Raw genomic sequence first — 21,298 nt, forward strand, 5'->3', positions numbered from 1 at the left:
CAGACATGGTGTCAAAGAGAAAGATGCTCAGTATGCTTTGACATTTCATCATGAATAGACTTACTAACGAGCCACAACGTCGAATTTTCAGTGAATGGGCCCTAGAAAAGTTGGCAGAAAATCCGCTTTTTTATCGACAAATTTTGTTCAGCGATGAGGCTCATTTCTGGTTGAATGGCTACGTAAATAAGCAAAATTGCCGCATTTGGAGTGAAGAGCAACCAGAAGCCGTTCAAGAACTGCCCATGCATCCCGAAAAATGCACTGTTTGGTGTGGTTTGTACGCTGGTGGAATCATTGGACCGTATTTTTTCAAAGATGCTGTTGGACGCAACGTTACGGTGAATGGCGATCGCTATCGTTCGATGCTAACAAACTTTTTGTTGCCAAAAATGGAAGAACTGAACTTGGTTGACATGTGGTTTCAACAAGATGGCGCTACATGCCACACAGCTCGCGAATCTATGGCCATTTTGAGGGAAAACTTCGGAGAACAATTCATCTCAAGAAATGGACCGGTAAGTTGGCCACCAAGATCATGCGATTTGACGCCTTTAGACTATTTTTTGTGGGGCTACGTCAAGTCTAAAGTCTACAGAAATAAGCCAGCAACTATTCCAGCTTTGGAAGACAACATTTCCGAAGAAATTCGGGCTATTCCGGCCGAAATGCTCGAAAAAGTTGCCCAAAATTGGACTTTCCGAATGGACCACCTAAGACGCAGCCGCGGTCAACATTTAAATGAAATTATCTTCAAAAAGTAAATGTCATGGACCAATCTAACGTTTCAAATAAAGAACCGATGAGATTTTGCAAATTTTATGCGTTTTTTTTTTTTTAAAGTTATCAAGCTCTTAACAAATCACCCTTTATAATTATTGATCAATGTGGACCAATTTTGGCATGGTTGTTAAAGACAATATACTAACACCATGTATCAAATTTGAGCCGTATCGGATGAAATTTGCTTCTCTTAGAGGCTCCGAAAGCCAAATCGGGGGATCGGTTTATATGGGGGCTATATATAATTATGGACCGATGTGGACCAATTTTTGCATGGTTGTTAGAGACCATATACGGACACCATGTACCAAATTTCAGCCGGATTGGATGAAATTTGCTTCTCTTAAACCCTCTGAGCAAGCCAAATTTGGGGGTCCGTTTATATGGGATATGACCCATTTGCAATACCATCCGACCTACATCAATAACAACTACTTGTGCCAAGTTTCAAGTCGATAGCTTGTTTCGTTCGGAACTTAGCGTGATTTCAACAGACGGACGGACGGACATGCTCAGATCGACTCAGAATTTCACCATGACCCAGAATGTATATACTTTATGGGGTCTTAGAGCAATATTTCGGTGTGTTACAAACGGAATGACAAAGTTAATATACCCCCTTCCTATGGTGGAGGGTATAACAAATATATACAGCAGTAAGTTCGGCCGGGCCGAATCTTAAATATCTACCACCATGAATCAAATATCATAGTTTCCTTTGAAAATTTCAGGGGGGTTTGATGACAGATGATCCAAAGCAGAGCAGTTAAACCAGTACACTTTCCGAATATAAATTTAAAGATTTTATATACTATACTAGCGTAACCCTGCCCGCTTCGCTGCGCCTTCCGAAGCGTATTTGTAGGAACATTTTGCGTTAACTTAGTCAACCATATTCTTCGTGCTGAAAACAAATTCGAAAAGATTTGAATTCTTTCAAACAAATCGGACTACTTGCTCTTTCGTTTATAGGTACAAATACGGCGGATATGCATATGTAACATGGTTCGTCTTAAAAAATGTTCTGTATTCAAGTAGTTGCATAAACTTCTACATTTCTTGTGAATTTTAAGTGTGGTATGTCAATGAAAGGTATCCTTCTCCTCAACATATCTGAAAATTAAGCACTATATTATAATAACATACAAAGAATTACTGTTTCCCATCTAATAAATCGGAAAAAGCAGAAGTAGTATACAATTTTACCACATTAACATTTGCTAAAATGTTGGAAAATGATGCACCCTCTGCCAATTTCATGTAAATTTAAGTTCTTTACTAAAAAGAAGTCTGGCAGAAGCCTGTGCAAAAATCATAAAATTCCCATTTACGGACAACCCTCTACTTTCAATTTAAGACAAAAAAAAAAAACGGACAAAAGGGAACCCTCTCCCCACCTTCGCTCAACTCTGACCTGATATCGGACTATCACTTACAATATATTAACATAATTTCATAACTACTCAATGGTCCCTATAAATTCAATCGAAGTAAATCGACAAAGTTTATTTCAATTTTCCCCTTCTCCAACCAGATATCGAAAAATCAGATATTAAAAATCATGTATAAATTGAATCACCTCTTCCCACGTTCCCTGTAAATTTCAAGTAGATCGGAGATGTTTAAATTTTGCTTATTGTTTGAAAGGGACGTCACTTTCCCCGATACAATATCGACAAACACCGTAGTGAATAGCACCCCTAACCTTCCCTGAAAATTCTTGAAACTTCCCTTCGTTCATAACCTTCCTCCACTGCCTTTGTAAATTTCAAGAAAACTTAAGAATTTTTGTTTTTTTTTTTTTGCAGTTTTAGAGGAGGACCTACTCCCCGACCAAATATCGAAAAGTGATGTAGCGTATCTTTTGTAAACGTCCCAGAAAATGTCAAGCAAATTATAAGCCTAAAGGGACGGCCTCTCTTCCGTCCAAATATCACAAATTCAGGTATCTACTATTAATATCGTAACCTCTCCCCAGTCCTCTGTAAATTTCAAGTAACTCGGTAAAGTTTAATTGTTTCTCTGTATGTAGTTACTTAAGAGAAGCGGATGTCCCCCTATGACCTTTTATTTTTATTAAAAAATTAGGAACCTGATATAAATATCATAACCTCACTCATTTTTCCGTAAAATTTCAGTCGGGGGAGTTTAGTTTTGTTTTCACTGTACTTTAAAAAAAAAAGTCGGGCAAAGGGGTGGCCCCCTCCCCGACCAAATATCGAAAAATAATGTAGCGGATTTTTGTCTAGATGCCAACCCCAACATTCAATGAAAATTTCAAGCAAATCGCATAATTTTGTTCCAAGTTTAAAAAAGTAGGGCAAGGGGGAGGTCCCCCTCCCCGACCACATATGAAACCATCAGGTACCCCATATTAATTCCATAACCTCACCGCATGTTCTCTGTAAATCTCAGATAATTTAGAGAATTTTAGTTTTTCACTGTACTTTAAAAAAAGTTGAACAAAGGGGAGGTCCCCCTCCGCCACCAAATATCGAAATATAAAGTAGCGGATCTTTGTCTAGATACCAAACACAACCTTCAATGAAAATTTCAAGCAAATCGGTCAACTTTGGTCCAATTTTCAAAAAGTCCGACAAATGGGAGGTCCCCCTCCGCGACCAGGTGTCAAAAAATGAGGTACCCTATTTTCACCACATGAACGACCCCTACGATCTCTGAAAGTTTAAAGTAAATCAGTTCAGCCGTTTCGGAGCCAACTCGGTACATACAAACAAACAAACAAACAAATAAACAAACATAGATTGAATTTTATATATATAGATCAGATTCTGGATTTATAAGAACCATTTTTGTTTGAGTTTTAGAGGAACCATTAACATCTCTTGTAAGTGAGCAGGAAAATGGTGAAATAACGTCTTGTTTTAATCCAAAAAACTTTAGATTTTCACCCCCATAATTTAAATGATTACGAGAAATAAAATCTGGAAGTTTTACATTCAGTTTCAAGCACTTTTCATGATCAGTGCGCCTTCTATACACTCAAGAAGTGAAATAGGTCTATATAGAGGCCTTACCAAATGGAGCGATAAAAACTAAATATTTATAATTTCAGGCAAATCGAATAAAAACTACGGTTTCTAGAAACCCAAGGAGATATGGGGGCTATACTAAAACATGGACCAATACTCACCGTTTTCGGCACACCTCTTTATGGAATATATACTTCTGGATTTCAAAATTCAGGCAAATTGGATAAAAACTACGGTTTCTTGAATCCCAAACAATGAAATAATTGTAATAATGGATAAAAACCGTAGCCTATAAGCCCAAGAAATAAAATCGGGAGATCGGTCTATATGGGGGATATACCAAAACATGTACCGTTATACGTCATTTTCGGCATACGTATTTGTGGTCCATAAAAAACCTCAAGATTTCCAATTTCAGGCAAATTGAATAAAAACTACGGATTCTATAAGCCCAATAAGTAAAATCAGGAGATCCGTCTATATGGGAGCTATACCAAAACAGGGACCGATACTCACCGTTTTTAGTACACCTCTTTATGGTCCTACAATACCTTCAGATTTCCAATTTCAGGCGAATTGTATAAAATCTACGGCTTTTATAAGTCCAAGACCCCAAATCGGGAGATCGGTTTATATGGGAACTATATAAACACCTGGACCGATATATCCTATCTTCGAACTTGACCTTCCTGCAGACAAAAGACGAGTTTGTGCAAAATTTCAGAACGATTGCTTCATTATTGACAACTGTATCAAGAATATATATACTTTATGAACCGATTTACTTAAAACTTTCAGAGATCGTAGGGGGCGTTCATGTGGTGAAAATAGGGTCTCCCGCCGCGACCAGGGCTTTTTGAAAATTTGACTAAAGTTGACCGATTTGCTTGAAATTTTCAATGAAGGTTGGGTTTGGCATCTAGACAAAGATCCGCTACTTTATATTTCGATATTTGGTGGCGGAGGGGGACCTCCCCTTTGTTCGACTTTTTTTAAAGTACAGTGAAAAAACTAAAATTCTCTAAATTATCTGAGATTTACAAAGAACATGCGGTGAGGTTATGGAATTAATATGGAGTACCTGATGATTTCATATGTGGTCGGGGAGGGAGACCTTTCCCTACTTTTTGAAACTTGGAACAAAATTATGCGATTTGCTTGAAATTTTCATTGAATGTTGGGGTTGGTATCTAGACAAAAATCCCCTACATTATTTTTCGATATTTGGTCGGGGAGGGGAACCACCCCTTTGCCCGACTTTTTTGTTAAAGTACAGTGAAAACAAAACTAAACTCCCCCGACTGAAATTTTACGGTGAGGTTATGAAATTTATATCAGGTTCATGATTTTTTAATAAAAAATAAAAGGGCATAGGGAGACATCCGCTTCTCTTAAGTACATACAGAGAAACAATTAAACTTTACCGGGTTACTTGAAATTTACAGAGGACTGGGGAGAGGTTACGATATTAATAGTTGATACCTGATTTTGTGATATTTGGACGGAAGAGGGCCGCCCCTTTAGGCTTATAATTTGCTTGACATTTTCTGGGACGTTTAGAAAAGATACGCTACATCACTTTTCGATATTTTTCGGGGAGGAGGTCCTCCTCTAAAACTGCAATCTTAAGTTTTCTTGAAATTTACAAAGGTAGTGGGGAAGGTTATGAACGAAGAGGCAACCTTCCTTGCCCCACACTTGAAGGAAAGTTTCATAAATGTTCAGGGAATGTTAGGTGTGCTATTCACTACGGTGTTTGTCGATATTGTATCGGGGAAGGTGACGTCCTTTTAAAACAATAGAGCCAAATTTAAACATCTCCGATCTACTTGAAATTTACAGGGAATAGGTGATTAAATTTATAAATGATTTTTAAATTAGTATATGATTTTTCGATATCTGGTTGGGGAATCGATAGAATTTATAGGGACCATTGAGTAGTTCTGAAATTAATATAGGGTACGTGATAGTCCGATATCAGGTCGGAGTGGAGCGAAGGTAGGGAGAAGGTTCCCTTCTGTCCGTTTTTTTTTTGATTTGATTTATTTATTTTAAAGACCTGTACAACAGGAATAGTAGATTCTTATAATTAGAGTACAGGAAAGATTATTTGTTTGTATAATTACATAGAAAAAAACTTAAAAGTAGTTGGAAAATAATAATGTTTGTCGATATTGTATCGGGGAAAGTGACGTCCTTTTAAAACAATAGAGCCAAATTTAAACATCTCCGATCTACTTGAAATTTACAGGGAATAGGTGATTAAATTTATAAATGATTTTTAAATTAGTATATGATTTTTCGATATCTGGTTGGGGAACCGATAGAATTTATAGGGACCATTGAGCAGTTGTGAAATTTATATAGGGTACGTGATAGTCCGATATCAGGTCGGAGTGGAGCGAAGGTTTTTTTTTTTTGATTTGATTTGATTTATTTATTTTAAAGACCTGTACAACAAGAATAGTAGATTCTTATAATTAGAGTACAGGAAAGATTATCCGATGTTTGTATAATTACATAGAAAGAAACTTAAAAGTAGTTGGAAAATAATAATACTAATAACATAATTTCGAAGTTAAAAAAAAAAAAACAAAAGTTAAAGTGACTAACAAAAAAAGGTGAACAAAGTAAAGGAAATTTCAGAACTAATTGAATTAAATTGAAAGTAGAAGGTTGTCCGTAAATGGGAACTCGGTACATAATTTCATGATTTTTGCACAGGCTTCTGCCAGATTTCTTTTTAATAAAGAACTTAAATTTACATGAAATTGGCAGCCAACGTAAAGGGTGCATCATTTTCCAACATTTTAGTAAATGTTAATGTGGTAACATTTTTACTACTTTTGCTTTTTCCGATTTATTGGATGGGAAACAGTAATTCTTTGTATGTTATTATAATATAGTGCTTAATTTTCAGATATGGTTGACCAAGTTAACGCAAAATGTTCCTACAAATACGCTTCGGAAGGCGCAGCGAAGCGGGCCGGGATAGGCTAGGGAGCCACCGTGGTGCCCGCCTTGCATACACAAGGTCGTGGGTTCGATTCCTGCTTCGACCGAACACCAAAAAGTTTTTCAGCGGTGGATTATCCTACCTCAGTAATGCTGGTGACATTTCTGAGTTTTTCAAAGCTTCTCTAAGTGGTTTCACTGCAATGTGGAACGCCGTTCGGACTCGGCTATAAAAAGGAGGTCCCTTGTCATTGAGCTTAACATGGAATCGGGCAGCACTCAGTGATAAGAGAGAAGTTCACCACTGTGGTATCACAATGGACTGAATAGTCTAAGTGAGCTTGATATATCGGGCTGCCATCTAACCTAACCTAACCTAGGCTAGTAGCTCTTAAAAAATACCCTTTATTTTCAGTATTGTGTAATGCGTATATCTCGAAGTAGGATATCATTTGTCAAACCCCTATTACTTATTTTGCGCTGCCAATATCAGCCAGCAAAGGCCCTCCCTTTTTGTAGGCCCTTACTTGACATTTCTGTATTATCCATTTCTTAGTTTATTAACTTCATTGCCTTGTCGTAACAATCTTACAAACTAGCTAGCATTTTTTTATCAATTTTTCCCCTTTTAATAATACCCATAAACGTTTTTGAGAAATCCTTTGGCTTACCTTTTGTAATTAAAAAAAAAATACTCTCTATCTCATTTCAGGCACTTCCTCCATCTGGCATCGTTGTATTTGGCTCACAACTGCATACCCATCTGCGGGGAGTGCGCATACTAACGCGGCATTTTCGTGGTTCCGAGGAATTGCGAGAGCTAAACCGAGACGATTATTATTCACATCATTTCCAGGAAATGAGAAATTTGCATTACAAACCTCGTGTCCTCCCGGTAAGTTCTTCCCAAATGCAAATTTTCCTTTTTACCGTGTCACTGCATAGAATATGGAATTTCATCTTTAGCCACAAAAGGACTTTTCATCTTTTTCTCATTTTTTTGGGTGAATGACAAACGCTGCGGTGGCAAACAAATTTGCAATGTTAAAGCTTAAGTACAAAATAATGAAGAGTACAAAGTTTCTCCTTGGCAGAATCCACTAGCCCAAATGTAGGGAAATGTAAATTTTGAACAAATTGTTCGCCATTGGTATAGGTAGACAAACTGCAAACGAGCCAACTCTATGGGGATGTTGTAGGTCAACCGATGCTATTCTCTGGAAGAAATAATAGAGATAATTGGAAAATAACTTTGTCGGATTCATAGAATTTGCATGATAATGAAATATAAGACTGTAGTTATGGACCAAAATGCAGAAATTTGCAAAAGTTAGTAAAAGCAAACGTTTAGTTTTTCTTTGGTCATGAGAAATAAGTTTGTCTGTATGAAAATTATTATGATTTATTTTAGAATTTATATTAAAATAAATTACTTATATTACAATAAGACTATAGGGGTAATTCATGGGAAAAAATCAGACGATATTTGGGCGATACACAGAAAACATATCTCCAATATTTTTTCAATATTTTTTTTATTTTTTCAACAAAAACAAAAGTTTGTAATTGGGGTCGGTTATTGATATTATCAATTCCGTCATTGAAAAAATTTCAATCGGGTGGGGCCGATTATATTATACCCTTATCGATATACGTTCATAAAACATTATTACAAGTGAGTAAGGTAGAAAGTCGGGTAGGACCGACAATATCATACCCTAAACGACACCTACTTCAAACATAAGCATTTGTGGGGTGTCACTGAAATAGGTTTTGGAAATAAACCGTATTTCCTGATTTAAGAAAATTAAGGGGTACACGTATATAGGAGCTCTATTTCAATCTGAACAGAAACGCCTGACATTAGGAGCTATACTTGTTTTTACACCTACAGAGTTTGTATGCCACAAATATTGGGTCTAGTATTAACAAAAAGGAAATTTGAGCAACATTGGTTAATAAATAAGAGTATTATGACCAAATTTTGGAAAATTGGGCGATACATGTATATGGGAGCTATAGCAAAAACTGAACCGATTTGGATGACTCTTTTTCCAACTTTGAGTAAAATCGCTTAATAAATAATGTCTATATTTGGGAAAATCCGACGATACATATTATGGGAGTTATAGCTAAAACTGAAGCGATTTCAATGAAGTCGCGCATATTTGAAAGGTGATGAATTGGATTACGTTGTGACAAATTCGACGCCGATCGGTTAGTAAAGAAGCGCAGTTTGACCTCATTAATCGAAATCGTACGATACATATATATGAGAGCTATCTATCTATATACACTTAAAAAACAGGGAACCCACCAGGAAGAAAACTTTCGGTTAATTTTAGAAAATTTAACTAAACAGTATCACAAACGTTGGCATCACGCAGATGTCATAAAAATAAGTAAATATTTTTCGACAAATTCAAGAAAATTTATTAGAGATAACTAAGTTTTTTCACTTGTTAAAGAAAATTTTGAAGTTTGAAGGAAAAACTTGGAGTTCAAAATTGCAAGAATGTCTTTAGTGACATACGAAGTTCATGATGGACGCCTTTTTGGTAAAATGTACAAATTTAAAGAAATTCTGAACTATTTTGTGGAAGACACGAATTTAGTTAATCTTTATGCTTCATTTGAGTATATTTTTTTCCTCGGTTTTCGTTAATTTAACTAACGTAAACAAAAAATTATTAGAGTAAAGGAAACTTTCTCCAAACATAATAATTCCATGAACTAAAATAAAGTTAAATTGGCTTTAGTGAAATAGAGAGTTCACTTTTTTTGGAGTGTATAAATTTGACATATTTGGTTTAGCCCCGTTCACGACTCACCTGACTCACGCGTATCACGACAATTTCGTGTCACCCGCAAACCTCTAATAACAACATAAAAAACAAGTATATACGGTCGTAAGTTCGGCCAGGCCGAATCTTATGTACCCTCCACCATGGATGGCGTAGAAACTTCTACGAAAAACTGTCATCCACAAATTTCAACTCACTCGGATGAAATTTGCTCCTCCAAGAGGCTCCAAAACCAAATCTCGGGATCGGTTTATATGGGGGCTATAAATGATTATGGACTGATATGGACCACTTTTGGCATGGTTGTTAAATATCATATACTACCACCACGTACCAAATTTCAACCAGATCGGATGAATTTTGCTTCTCCAAAAGGCACCGGAGGTCAAATCTGGCGATTGGTTTATATGGGAGCTATATATAATTATGGACTGATAGGAGCCAATTCCTGCACCAAATTTCAACCAAGTGGGAAGAATTTTGCTCTTCCAAGATGCTCCGGAGGTCAAATCTAGGGATCGGTTCATATGGGGCCTACATATAATTATGGACCGATTTCGACCAATTTTTGCATGGGTGTTTGAGGACATATATTAACATCACGTACCAAATTTCAACTGAATCAGATGAATTTTGGTCTTCCAAGAGGCTCCGGAGGTCAAATCTTGTGATCGGTTTATATGGGGGCTATATATAATTATGGACCGATATGGACCAATTTTTGCATGGTTGTTAGAGAACATATACTAACACCACGTATCAAATTTCAGCCGGATCGGATAAAATTTGCTTCTCTTAGAGGCTCTGCAAGCCAAATCGGGGGATCGGTTTATATGGGGGCTATATATAATTATGGACCGATGTGGACCAATTTTTGCATGGTTATTAGAGACCATATACTAACACCATGTACGAAATTTCAGCCGGATCGGATAAAATTTGCTTCTCTTAGAGGCTCCGCAAACCAAATCGAGGGATCGGTTTATATGGGGGCTATATATAATTATGGACCGATGTGGACCAATTTTTGCATGGTCCATAATTATATATATGGGGGCTATATATAATTATGGACCGATGTGAACCAATTTTTGCATGGTTGTTAGAGACCATATACTAACACCATGTACCAAATTTCAGCCGGATCGGATAAAATTTGCTTCTCTTAGAGGCTCTGCAAGCCAAATCGGGGGATCGGTTTATATGGGGGCTATATATAATTATGGACCGATATGGACCAATTTTTGCATGGTTGTTAGAGAACATATACTAACACCACGTATCAAATTTCAGCCGGATCGGATAAAATTTGCTTCTCTTAGAGGCTCTGCAAGCCAAATCGGGGGATCGGTTTATATGGGGGCTATATATAATTATGGACCGATGTGGACCAATTTTTGCATGGTTATTAGAGACCATATACTAACACCATGTACCAAATTTCAGCCGGATCGGATAAAATTTGCTTCTCTTAGAGGCTCCGCAAACCAAATCGGGGGATCGGTTTATATGGGGGCTATATATAATTATGGACCGATGTGGACCAATTTTTGCATGGTCCATAATTATATATATGGGGGCTATATATAATTATGGACCGATGTGAACCAATTTTTGCATGGTTGTTAGAGACCATATACTAACACCATGTACCAAATTTCAGCCGGATCGGATAAAATTTGCTTCTCTTAGAGGCTCTGCAAGCCAAATCGGGGGATCGGTTTATATGGGGGCTATATATAATTATGGACCGATATGGACCAATTTTTGCATGGTTGTTAGAGAACATATACTAACACCACGTATCAAATTTCAGCCGGATCGGATAAAATTTGCTTCTCTTAGAGGCTCTGCAAGCCAAATCGGGGGATCGGTTTATATGGGGGCTATATATAATTATGGACCGATGTGGACCAATTTTTGCATGGTTATTAGAGACCATATACTAACACCATGTACCAAATTTCAGCCGGATCGGATAAAATTTGCTTCTCTTAGAGGCTCCGCAAACCAAATCGGGGGATCGGTTTATATGGGGGCTATATATAATTATGGACCGATGTGGACCAATTTTTGCATGGTCCATAATTATATATATGGGGGCTATATATAATTATGGACCGATGTGAACCAATTTTTGCATGGTTGTTAGAGACCATATACTAACACCATGTACCAAATTTCAGCCGGATCGGATAAAATTTGCTTCTCTTAGAGGCTCTGCAAGCCAAATCGGGGGATCGGTTTATATGGGGGCTATTTATAATTATGGACCGATATGGCCTATTTGCAATACTATCCGACATACATCAATAACAACTACTTGTGCCAAGTTTCAGGTCGATAGCTTGTTTCGTTCGGAAGTTAGCGTGATTTCAACAGACGGTCGGACGGACGGACATGCTCAGATCGACTCAGAATTTCACCACGACCCAGTATATATATACTTTATGGGGCCTTAGATCGATATTTCGATGTGTTACAAATGGAATGACAAAGTTAATATACCCCCCATCCTATGGTGGAGGGTATAATAAATCCAAAATATATAATTAAAGACTCTCGATCATATTGCGTGATTTTCTCCTTGTAACTGCAAAATTTCATAATATTTCCTTTTGGAACAAAATCATAGGCGATACTAAATCATAGGCGATGCAGTTTTGCTGTTGCAAGGAAAAATCACTCCATTTTTTTCTAAGGGAAAAACTTTAGTCATTTTTGGCCAATCAAACATTTACGTAAAATAACGCCCCAATTATATTTTTTGGACGTTATTTTATTATAAAAAAAAACCAATCTTGAAAATTAAACAAAGGTCCAAAAAAATTAAATAAAATCCCAAAGATATTTGTGTTTGTTATATGTATAAACGTTTCGTTTCGTTTTCTCTTTGGGTCTTTAATTTGTTGGGTCGTTTTTTCGTGGGGCCCCATATTTGCGTAAATCAAAAGAACAGATATATGGAGTTCTATTTAAATTTAAACCCCAAATCAGGCGTACACGCAAAAAAAGTTTAGGATTTTGGTATTGATTCCGAGCCAAAGATGCGGATTCTTTAAAATAAGGACATTTTTAGGGACATGTATGTGTAGCTTTAAATTTAGGATCAATAAAATTAAAATTTGCACACGTATGTTATTTGTGAATTTTTATTCTCTTTTTGCGATTTATTAGTAAAAATATTCACGTACAAACAAATGTCAGTTTAAAAATTCAAATTATAACAGACTAGGGTAACCCGGCCCGCTTCGCTGCGGGAAAGGTTTGTCAAGGAAAGGTATCCTTCTCCTCAACATATCTGAAAATTAAACACTATATTATAATAACATATGTTACAAAGAATTACTGTTTCCCATCCAATAAATCGGAAAAAGCAAAAGTAGTAACAAATTTTACCACATTAACATTTGCTAAAATGTTGGAAAATGATGCACCTTCTACGTTGCCTGCCAATTTCATGTAAATTTAGGTTCTTTACTAAAAAGAAGTCTGGCAGAAGCCTGTGCAAAAATCATAAAATTATGTACCGAGTTCCCATTTACGGACAACCCTCTACTTTAAATTTAATAAAAAAAAGGACAAGAGGGAACCCTCGCTACACCTTCGCTCCACTCCGACCTGATATCGGGCTATCACGTACTCTATATTAATTTCACAACTACTCAATGGTCCCTATAAATTCTATCGAAGTAAATCGACAAAGTTTATTTCAATTTTCCCCTTCCCCAACCAGATATCGAAAAATCCTATACTTATTTAAAAATCATGTATAAATTTAATCACGTCCTCCCACGTTCCCTGTAAATTTCAAGTAGATCGGAGATGTTTAAATTTTGCTCTATTGTTTTAAAGGGACGTCATTTTCCCCGATATAATATCGACAAATACCGTAGTGAATAGCACCCCTAACCTTCCCTGAAAATTCTTGAAACTTTCCTTCAAGTGTGGGGCAAGGAAGGTCCCCCACTGCCTTTGTAAATTTCAAGAAAACTTGTGAATTTTTTTTGTTTTTTCAGTTTTAGAGGAGGACCTCCTCCCCGACTAAATATCGAAAAGTGATGTAGCGTATATTTTGTAAACGTCCCAGAAAATGTCAAGCAAAGTATAAGCCTAAAGGGGCGGCCTCTCTCCCGTCCAAATATCACAAAATCAGGTATCAACTATTAATATCGTAACCTCTCCCCAGTCCTCTGTTAATTTCAAGTAACTCGGTAAAGTTTAATTGTCTCTCTGTATGTACTTAAGAGAAGCGGATGTCCCCCTATGCCCTTTTATTTTTATTAAAAAAATCAGGAACCTGACATAAATTTCATAACCTCACCCATTTTTTCCGTAAAATTTAGTTTAGTTTTGTTTTCACTGTACTTAAAAAGTCGGGCAAAGGGGTGGTCCCTCTCCCCGACCAAATATCGAAAAATAATATAGCGCATTTTTGTCTAGATCCCAACCTCAACATTCAATGAAAATTTCAATCAAATCGCATCATTTTGTTGCAAGTTTCAAAAGGTAGGGCAAAGGGGAGGTCCCCCTCCCCGTCCACATATGAAATCTTCAGGTACCCCATATTAATTCCATAACCTCACCGCATGTTCTCTGTAAATCTCAGATAATTTAGATAATTTTAGTTTTTTCACTGTACTTTAAAAAAAGTCGAACAAAGGGGAGGTTCCCCTCCGCCATCAAATATAGAAATATAAAGTAGCGGATCTTTGTCTAGATGCCAACCGCAATCTTCAATGAAAATTTCAAGCAAATCGGTCAACTTTGGTCTAACCAGGTGTCAAAAAATGGCGTCCACTATTTTCACCACATGAACGCCCCCTACGATCTCTGAAAGTTTCAAGTAAATCGGTTCAGCTGTTTCGGAGCCAACTCGGAACATACAAACAAACAAACTATCAAACAAATAAACAAACATAGATTGAAATTTATATATATAGAAGATAGATAGATAGATAGATAGATAGATAGATAGATACAGACTTCAAAGTAAAAAATGTTTTCTTATAACCAAAAAACATTGAACCAAAGGCACAAAATCCTCAAAAAAGTCTTAGCCTATATATGAAGCGGTTTTATCTAAAATCTAAAGATTCAATGTTCCAGTTAATTTAAGGATGGATTCATTAAATCAAAAATGTTTTTCTTTACTTTAAAGAAATTTTACGTTAGTTCAAAGACATACGACTTTAAAAAGTTGCGTCCTAAATTTAAATAAATAATTCTTAAAGCAAAGATTATAAGCTTTCTTTTAATTAAAATTTCATTATTTAGAGAAAATTTTCCTTAATATTGTATAAATTGCGCATCCTAAATTACGGTTGCGTAATCTTTATCACATATATATGTGAGCTATATCTAAATTTTAACCGATTTGAACCCAGTTTGGCACGCATTAACGCACAAATTTATTACACCTGTAGGTGGTAGCGGCAATTGGTGTAGGTAATATAGTCAAGTTTGTGAAAATCGGGGCGATCTATACACAAAAAAAAAAAAAACAAAAAATAATTTTTAGATTCAATCACGAAATTTATTGATCCAATTAAATTTTAATTGAAATGTCTTCGATCACAGAAACGAAAGTATCAATCACCAAAGTCAATTAAAAAATTAATTGATATTATTTATTTATTTTTTTTTTTTTTGTGATAAATTTTCATTATACGCTCCACCATAGGATGGGGGTATATTAACCTAGTCAATCGGTTTGTAACACATCGAAATATTGCTCTAAGACCCCATAAAGTATATATTCTGGGTCATGGTGAAATTCTGAGTCGATCTAAGCATATCCGTCAGTCCGTCCGTCTGTTGAAATCACGCTAACTTCCAAACGAAACAAGCTGAAATACGAAGTACGAGGTGCTAGTATATCATATGTAACAACCATGCAAAAATTTGTCCATATCGGTCCAGAAATATATATAGCCCCCATATAAACCGATCCCTCTTGGAAGAGCAAATTTCATCCGATTCGGTTGAAATTTGGTACATTGAGCTAGTATACGGCCGCTAACAGCCATATAAAAATTGATCGGTCTATAGTTATATGTAGCCGATCGCCAATCACACAAAAATTTGTCCATATCGCCAAAAATAATCTACCAAAATTTTATTTCTATAGGAAATTTTGTCAACATTTAAAAAAAAAATTTGCAAAATTTTATTTCTATAGATTTTTTTTTTTCTATAGAAAATGTCATAAAAATTTTATTTCTATAGAAAATTTTGTGAAAATTTTATTTCTATAGAAAATGTTATCAATTTTTTTTATAGACAATTTTGTCAAAATTTTAAGGCTTAAAGAATGCTGAATAGATTTACTTTGTGACAAATTTGAAAACGATCGAAAAACGAATCGGTTATTTCCAAATTCAAAAGCGTTCAGGTAGAATTACATACCATGCGTTCAATGCGTCCGATGATTGAAGAGTTGAAATTTCTCTTTGACATCAAAAGCTCGAATAGTCAGCCGCAAACAGAAATCAACCCTTCCATCAACGCACGGATTAACGCATGGTGTGTAATTTAACGTTTCGTCCTTGTACCGAAGAAACACTATAGATCAAATTGCATCAATATTGGTCAATAATTGTGACCGGAATCTTGTGAGCAACAAGTACATGGACAGACGGACACCAAGGACTAGATCGACTCAGGCGGTATTACATTTTTGGCAGAAGATAGTTATTATACCCTGACCACGTAGTGGTGTAAAATGTAATTTCTCATATCTTGACTTATGATGTACTAAGGAGGACATTTAGGATACAAACTCGAAAGTCGAATTATCGACTAATTGGCTTTTGTCAAAAAAAAATTGACTTTTTGATTTTGCGATATTCGATTTTTTAGAAATTCGACTACTCGAACTTTGGGCTAGGCAAAATCGAATAAAGGAATTTTGACGGTGACCAAAATTGAAAATTGTCAATAATGGCAAAAGTCGAAGGTAGACTTTTTCAACTCAACAAAATCAATAAATCTATAAACCGACCAAAATTTGATTACTTCCCTTTTTAAAATCTTGAAAAATCGATTTATTAATATTTTTTAAAATAGAATATTCTCATTTCCCTAGTAGACTCGTATTCAAATATTATCCTACTTTTGTATGAAAAAGCTGCCAATAATTCCACTTGAAATTATATGTGATCGCCTTTTTATACTTCAAAGATTCCTGCATAAATAATCCTTTCCAATCAAATCATAACTTTACAGCGAACTGCTTAATATAAATCTCAATTCCTATCACGATTTTCTCTGCCATTGATTGTTAATTCTCTTGACACCCACAAAGCTAACACGATTTTGCACTTCCGTGCAAATTCTAAACAAAATTGGTGTTCGTTTACACCCCCAAAAATATCGAATCTATGATAATGTGGCGGAAATGTGCCAAGGCCACTTGTATAAACTGGCAATCTGCAAAGGCAATCCTAATTTGCCTGGGGACTAAATACAGTGCAAAGCAGAAAGCTAGAGATAGGGAGAAGTCAATATTCATTGCCTTTATTTAGGAAGATGTTTTTTCATGCATTTCGTATTCAGAGAATCCCTTAAATATTCAAATATATTTTTTTATTTACACTTTACTACGAACTAAGGAAAATATTTTGCTTACTTTCATTTCATGTCACGCTGTTTAACCCTAGGGCGATGCTCTGGTTACAACCTGCTATTACAACACCGTGGGCTATGAGAAGGCCACGCTTGGGGGATTCTCCATTAGCGATGAGATGTGCGTTAATTATATGCATTACTATCCCGCCACCAAATTGGAAGTCTGCAAGAGCTCAGTGTCAGAGGATGCTTTGGAGAATTACTTCATCTATATGAAAAAGTAAGTGTATCTCATTTTGTTGTGACTATAAATGTTTATTTTAGTTTATGAAATGCAGATTTTATTGTTGAAGAGCTAGTGGATAGCACGCGAGAAACAGAACAAAAAAACTAAATCCTTGAATATTTAATGACATACAAAATTAGAATGAGCTACGAATTTAGTTATTCGGTAGTTTATGCTAGAATGAATATAAACAAATGATCCATTTAAGAAAAATCTGTTTTATCTTGTTGCGAGTGATTAACATGAATGCCATAAGAATTATGGACTTTAGTAAAATTAGCATTGCCATTTTAACGAGTATAAGATTGTAGGGTATGATGTCTTATACATATTTATGAAGTTTTAAGAAAAATAAAAAACTTTTCATAGTATGTCAATTGTTGTTGTTGTGTTTTTTTTTAATCCTAAATCACTTTGAGTTTGTGGCCATAGAGAAGTGATCAAAATGTTTAGGTACAGGTTATATCCATTGTTGAATACCAACAACACTCGGGACAAATCCCGGGATTTTCGTGACGGGCTTTATCCGTAATGTTTTTAAGAAGTTACCTAAAACGATGAAGTAAAGAGGACTTTTTTATTTTTGTCATAATTGTTTCGTTTTTCTTTTCTTCATAATGGCGAGTTGTACTAAGTGTTCGTTAAGTATGATAGCAATGTTTGCTTTTTGTATTTATACCCTGCGCCACACTGTGGAACAGGGTATTAACATATAAGTTAGTGCATATGTTTGCAACACCCAGAAGAAGACGAGATAGACACATGGTGTCTTTGGCAAAAATGCTCAGGGTGGGCTCCTGAGTCGTCTATGTCCGTCTGTCCGTGAACACATTTTTTTAATCAAAGTCTAGGTTGCAGTTTTAGTCCAATCGACTTCAAATATGGCACAAGTATGTGTTTTGGCCCAGAATAGAACCCTATTGATTTTGGAAGAAATCGGTTCTGATTTAGATATAGCTCCCGTATATATCTTTCGCTCGATATGGACTTATATGGCCCCAGAAGCCAGAGTTTTACCCTAATTTGCTTAAAATTTTGCACAAGAAGAACAATTAGTACTATAGTCAAGTGTGCCAAATTTAATTGAAATCGGTTCAGATTTAGATATAGCTCCCATATATATCTTTCGCCCGATATGGACTAATACGGACCCAGAAACCAGAGTTTTACCCCAATTTGGTTGAAATTTTGCACTACGAGTACAATTAGTAGGGTAGTCAAGTGTGCCAAATTTTATTGAAATCGGTTCAGATTTAGTGTTTTTATACCCTAAACTATAGGAGCCACCGAGGTGCAATGGTTAGCATGCCCGCCTTGCATACACAAGGTCGTGGGTTCGATTCCTGCTACGACCGAACACCAAAAAGTTTTTCAGCGGTGGATTATCCCACCTCAGTAATGCTGGTGACATTTCTGAGGGTTTCAAAGCTTCTCTAAGTGGTTTCACTGCAATGTGGAGCGCCGTTCGGACTCGGCTATAAAAAGGAGGTCCCTTGTCATTGAGCTTAACATGGAATCGGGCAGCACTCAGTGATAAGAGAGAAGTTCACCAATATGGTATCACAATGGACTGAATAGTCTAAGTGAGCCTGATACATCGGTCTGCCACATAACCTAACCTAACCTAACCTAACCCTAAACCACATAGCGGTCAGGGTATAATAAGTTTGATCGGCCAAAAAATGTGCCTACCAGAAATATTGATTTTAGACCCCATAAAATATATACCGATCGACTCAGAATCACCTCCTGAGTCGATCTAGCGCTTGGTGTCCGTCCGTCTGTCCATGTATTTGTTGTTCACAGGATTCCGGTCGCAATTATTAACCGATTTTGATGAAATTTGGTACAATGAGTTTTTTGGACACAAGGACAAACGGTATTGAATTTGGAAGAAATCGGATCAAATTTAGATATAGCTCCCATATATATGTATCGCCCGATTTCGACAAATGGGGTCACGTTGCGCTTTTTTTTCAAACGGATCGTCACCAAATTTGGCAAAAGGTAATCGCCCTTCAAGTCTGCAAAATTTCATCCAAATCGGTGCAGATTTAGATATAGCTCTCATATATATGTATCGCCCGATTTTCCCAAATTTGGCCACAAAACCTTTATTTATCAACCGATCTTACTCAAAGTTGGCTAAATATAATCTTCTATAGCACTTACTATATGTTCAAAAAATCATCGAAATCGGTTCCGATTTAGCTATATCTCCCATATATATGTACCGCCCGATTTTTCTAAATTTGACCATAAAACCCTTATTTATCAACCGATCTTACTCAAATTTGGCTAAATGTAGTCTTCTATAGCACTAACTATATGTGCAAAAAATCATCGAAATCAGTTCAGATTTAGATATAGGTCCCATATATGTATCACCCGATTTTGAAAAATTCGCCCCAATAACCTTATGTTTGACCATACAGGCCTCATTTCTTAACTGATCTTACTCAAACAAGATAACCTTTTGTGGTATTAATCAAACCCGCAAAATATTATGCATCGCTCGATTTTCCCAAATTTAGCCATAGTACTATTATTTATTAACCAATGTTACTCAAATTTCAAATTTTGATGAACTAGCCGATCGTACTTATACGTACTTGTAGCTCTTACATAAGAATATTGCTCGATTTTTACAAATTTGGATTTATTACCCACACTAATTGAGCGATTTTCTCTTTTTTTTTAATAATGACCTCAATATCAGTGACATACTAACCTCGTAGGTGCAGTATCAACTACAGCCAGTGTTGCTTGAAGTAGGGGAAATTCCTTATATGTAGGGTTTTTCTAATATTAAGCGTCTTGTAGGGACGTAGGGCTACAATGTAGGGACATTTTCCCTCAACACAATTTGTAATAATTTTTACATTTTGGTGGCTCTAGAGGAGGAAATTAAAAGCCGGCAAGGCTTGATCTTTAACAATGTGTGGTAACAACAGTTACCACTCGTGCCAAAAAAATCTAAAAAAATTTGAAGATTACCACAAATCTACCAAACAAATATTTCTATAGCAATTTTAGTCAAAACTTTATTCCTGTAGAAAACTTTGTCAACATTTTATTTCTGTAGAAAATGTTGTCAAAATTGTATTTCTATAGATTTTTTTTTTCAAAATATTATTTCTGTAAAAAATTTTCTCAAAATTTTATTTCTATGGATTTTTTTCTCAAAATTTTATTTCTATAGAATTTATTATAAAAATTTTATTTCTATAGGGAAATTTCCAAAATTTTATTGCTATAGAGATTTAACAAAAAAAAATACTATTTTTGGTAGAATTCTACCAACTGTGGCAACCGTGATGATAATACAAATTTATTTTCTAGCTTATATACGTTGCATTTTCGTGTTTTAAGATAAAAATAAAGTACTTAGAACCATTTTTGTTTTGTAAAATTTGTTTAAATTTAACGAAAATATTGTAGGGAAAATTGTTTGGGAATGTATGGGAAAGTAGGGAATTTTTTTTTTGCCCTTGTAGGGTAAACCGAACATTTTCCCTGGCAACACTGACTATGAGATATAGTCAGATTGAGACAAAGCACCCATAAACATGTACCCCTTACCTATATCAATGCTACCCCACAAATGCTTATGATTACTAATTCAGTAAGGGTGGTTTAGGGTATGATATAGTCGACCCCGCCGACTTTCTACTTTACTTACTTGTTTGTTAATAAAATTGTGTCACAATTTTAAAATGCATATTCCCATTCGTGAGCAGTCTTCAATGTTGGCGCTATCGTCCTGACAGATTTCTTTTGTCTCCACGCAAGCCAAGTTCGAAGATGGGCTATGATCTTCTTGGGAGATTATCTGTCATCAAACCGCCTGAAATCTTATATATTATCAAGTAACGAAGAGTTTTCAAAGAAAACTCTTATATTTGATT

General features: G+C 35.8%; 1 protein-coding gene across 1 annotated transcript in view; it reads left to right on the top strand.

Moving 5' to 3' along the window:
* Positions 1-21,298, top strand: part of Tbh (Tyramine beta hydroxylase) — a 123,474-nt gene that overhangs the window by 98,171 nt on the left and 4,005 nt on the right. The window contains exons 7-8 of the mRNA XM_075301282.1: positions 7,444-7,626; positions 17,197-17,384. Coding sequence (XP_075157397.1) covers positions 7,444-7,626; positions 17,197-17,384 — 371 coding nt within the window. The remainder of the gene's footprint in view (positions 1-7,443; positions 7,627-17,196; positions 17,385-21,298) is intronic.

Source organism: Haematobia irritans, chromosome 3 (assembly GCF_050003625.1).
Source record: "Haematobia irritans isolate KBUSLIRL chromosome 3, ASM5000362v1, whole genome shotgun sequence".
Taxonomy (NCBI): domain Eukaryota; kingdom Metazoa; phylum Arthropoda; class Insecta; order Diptera; family Muscidae; genus Haematobia; species Haematobia irritans.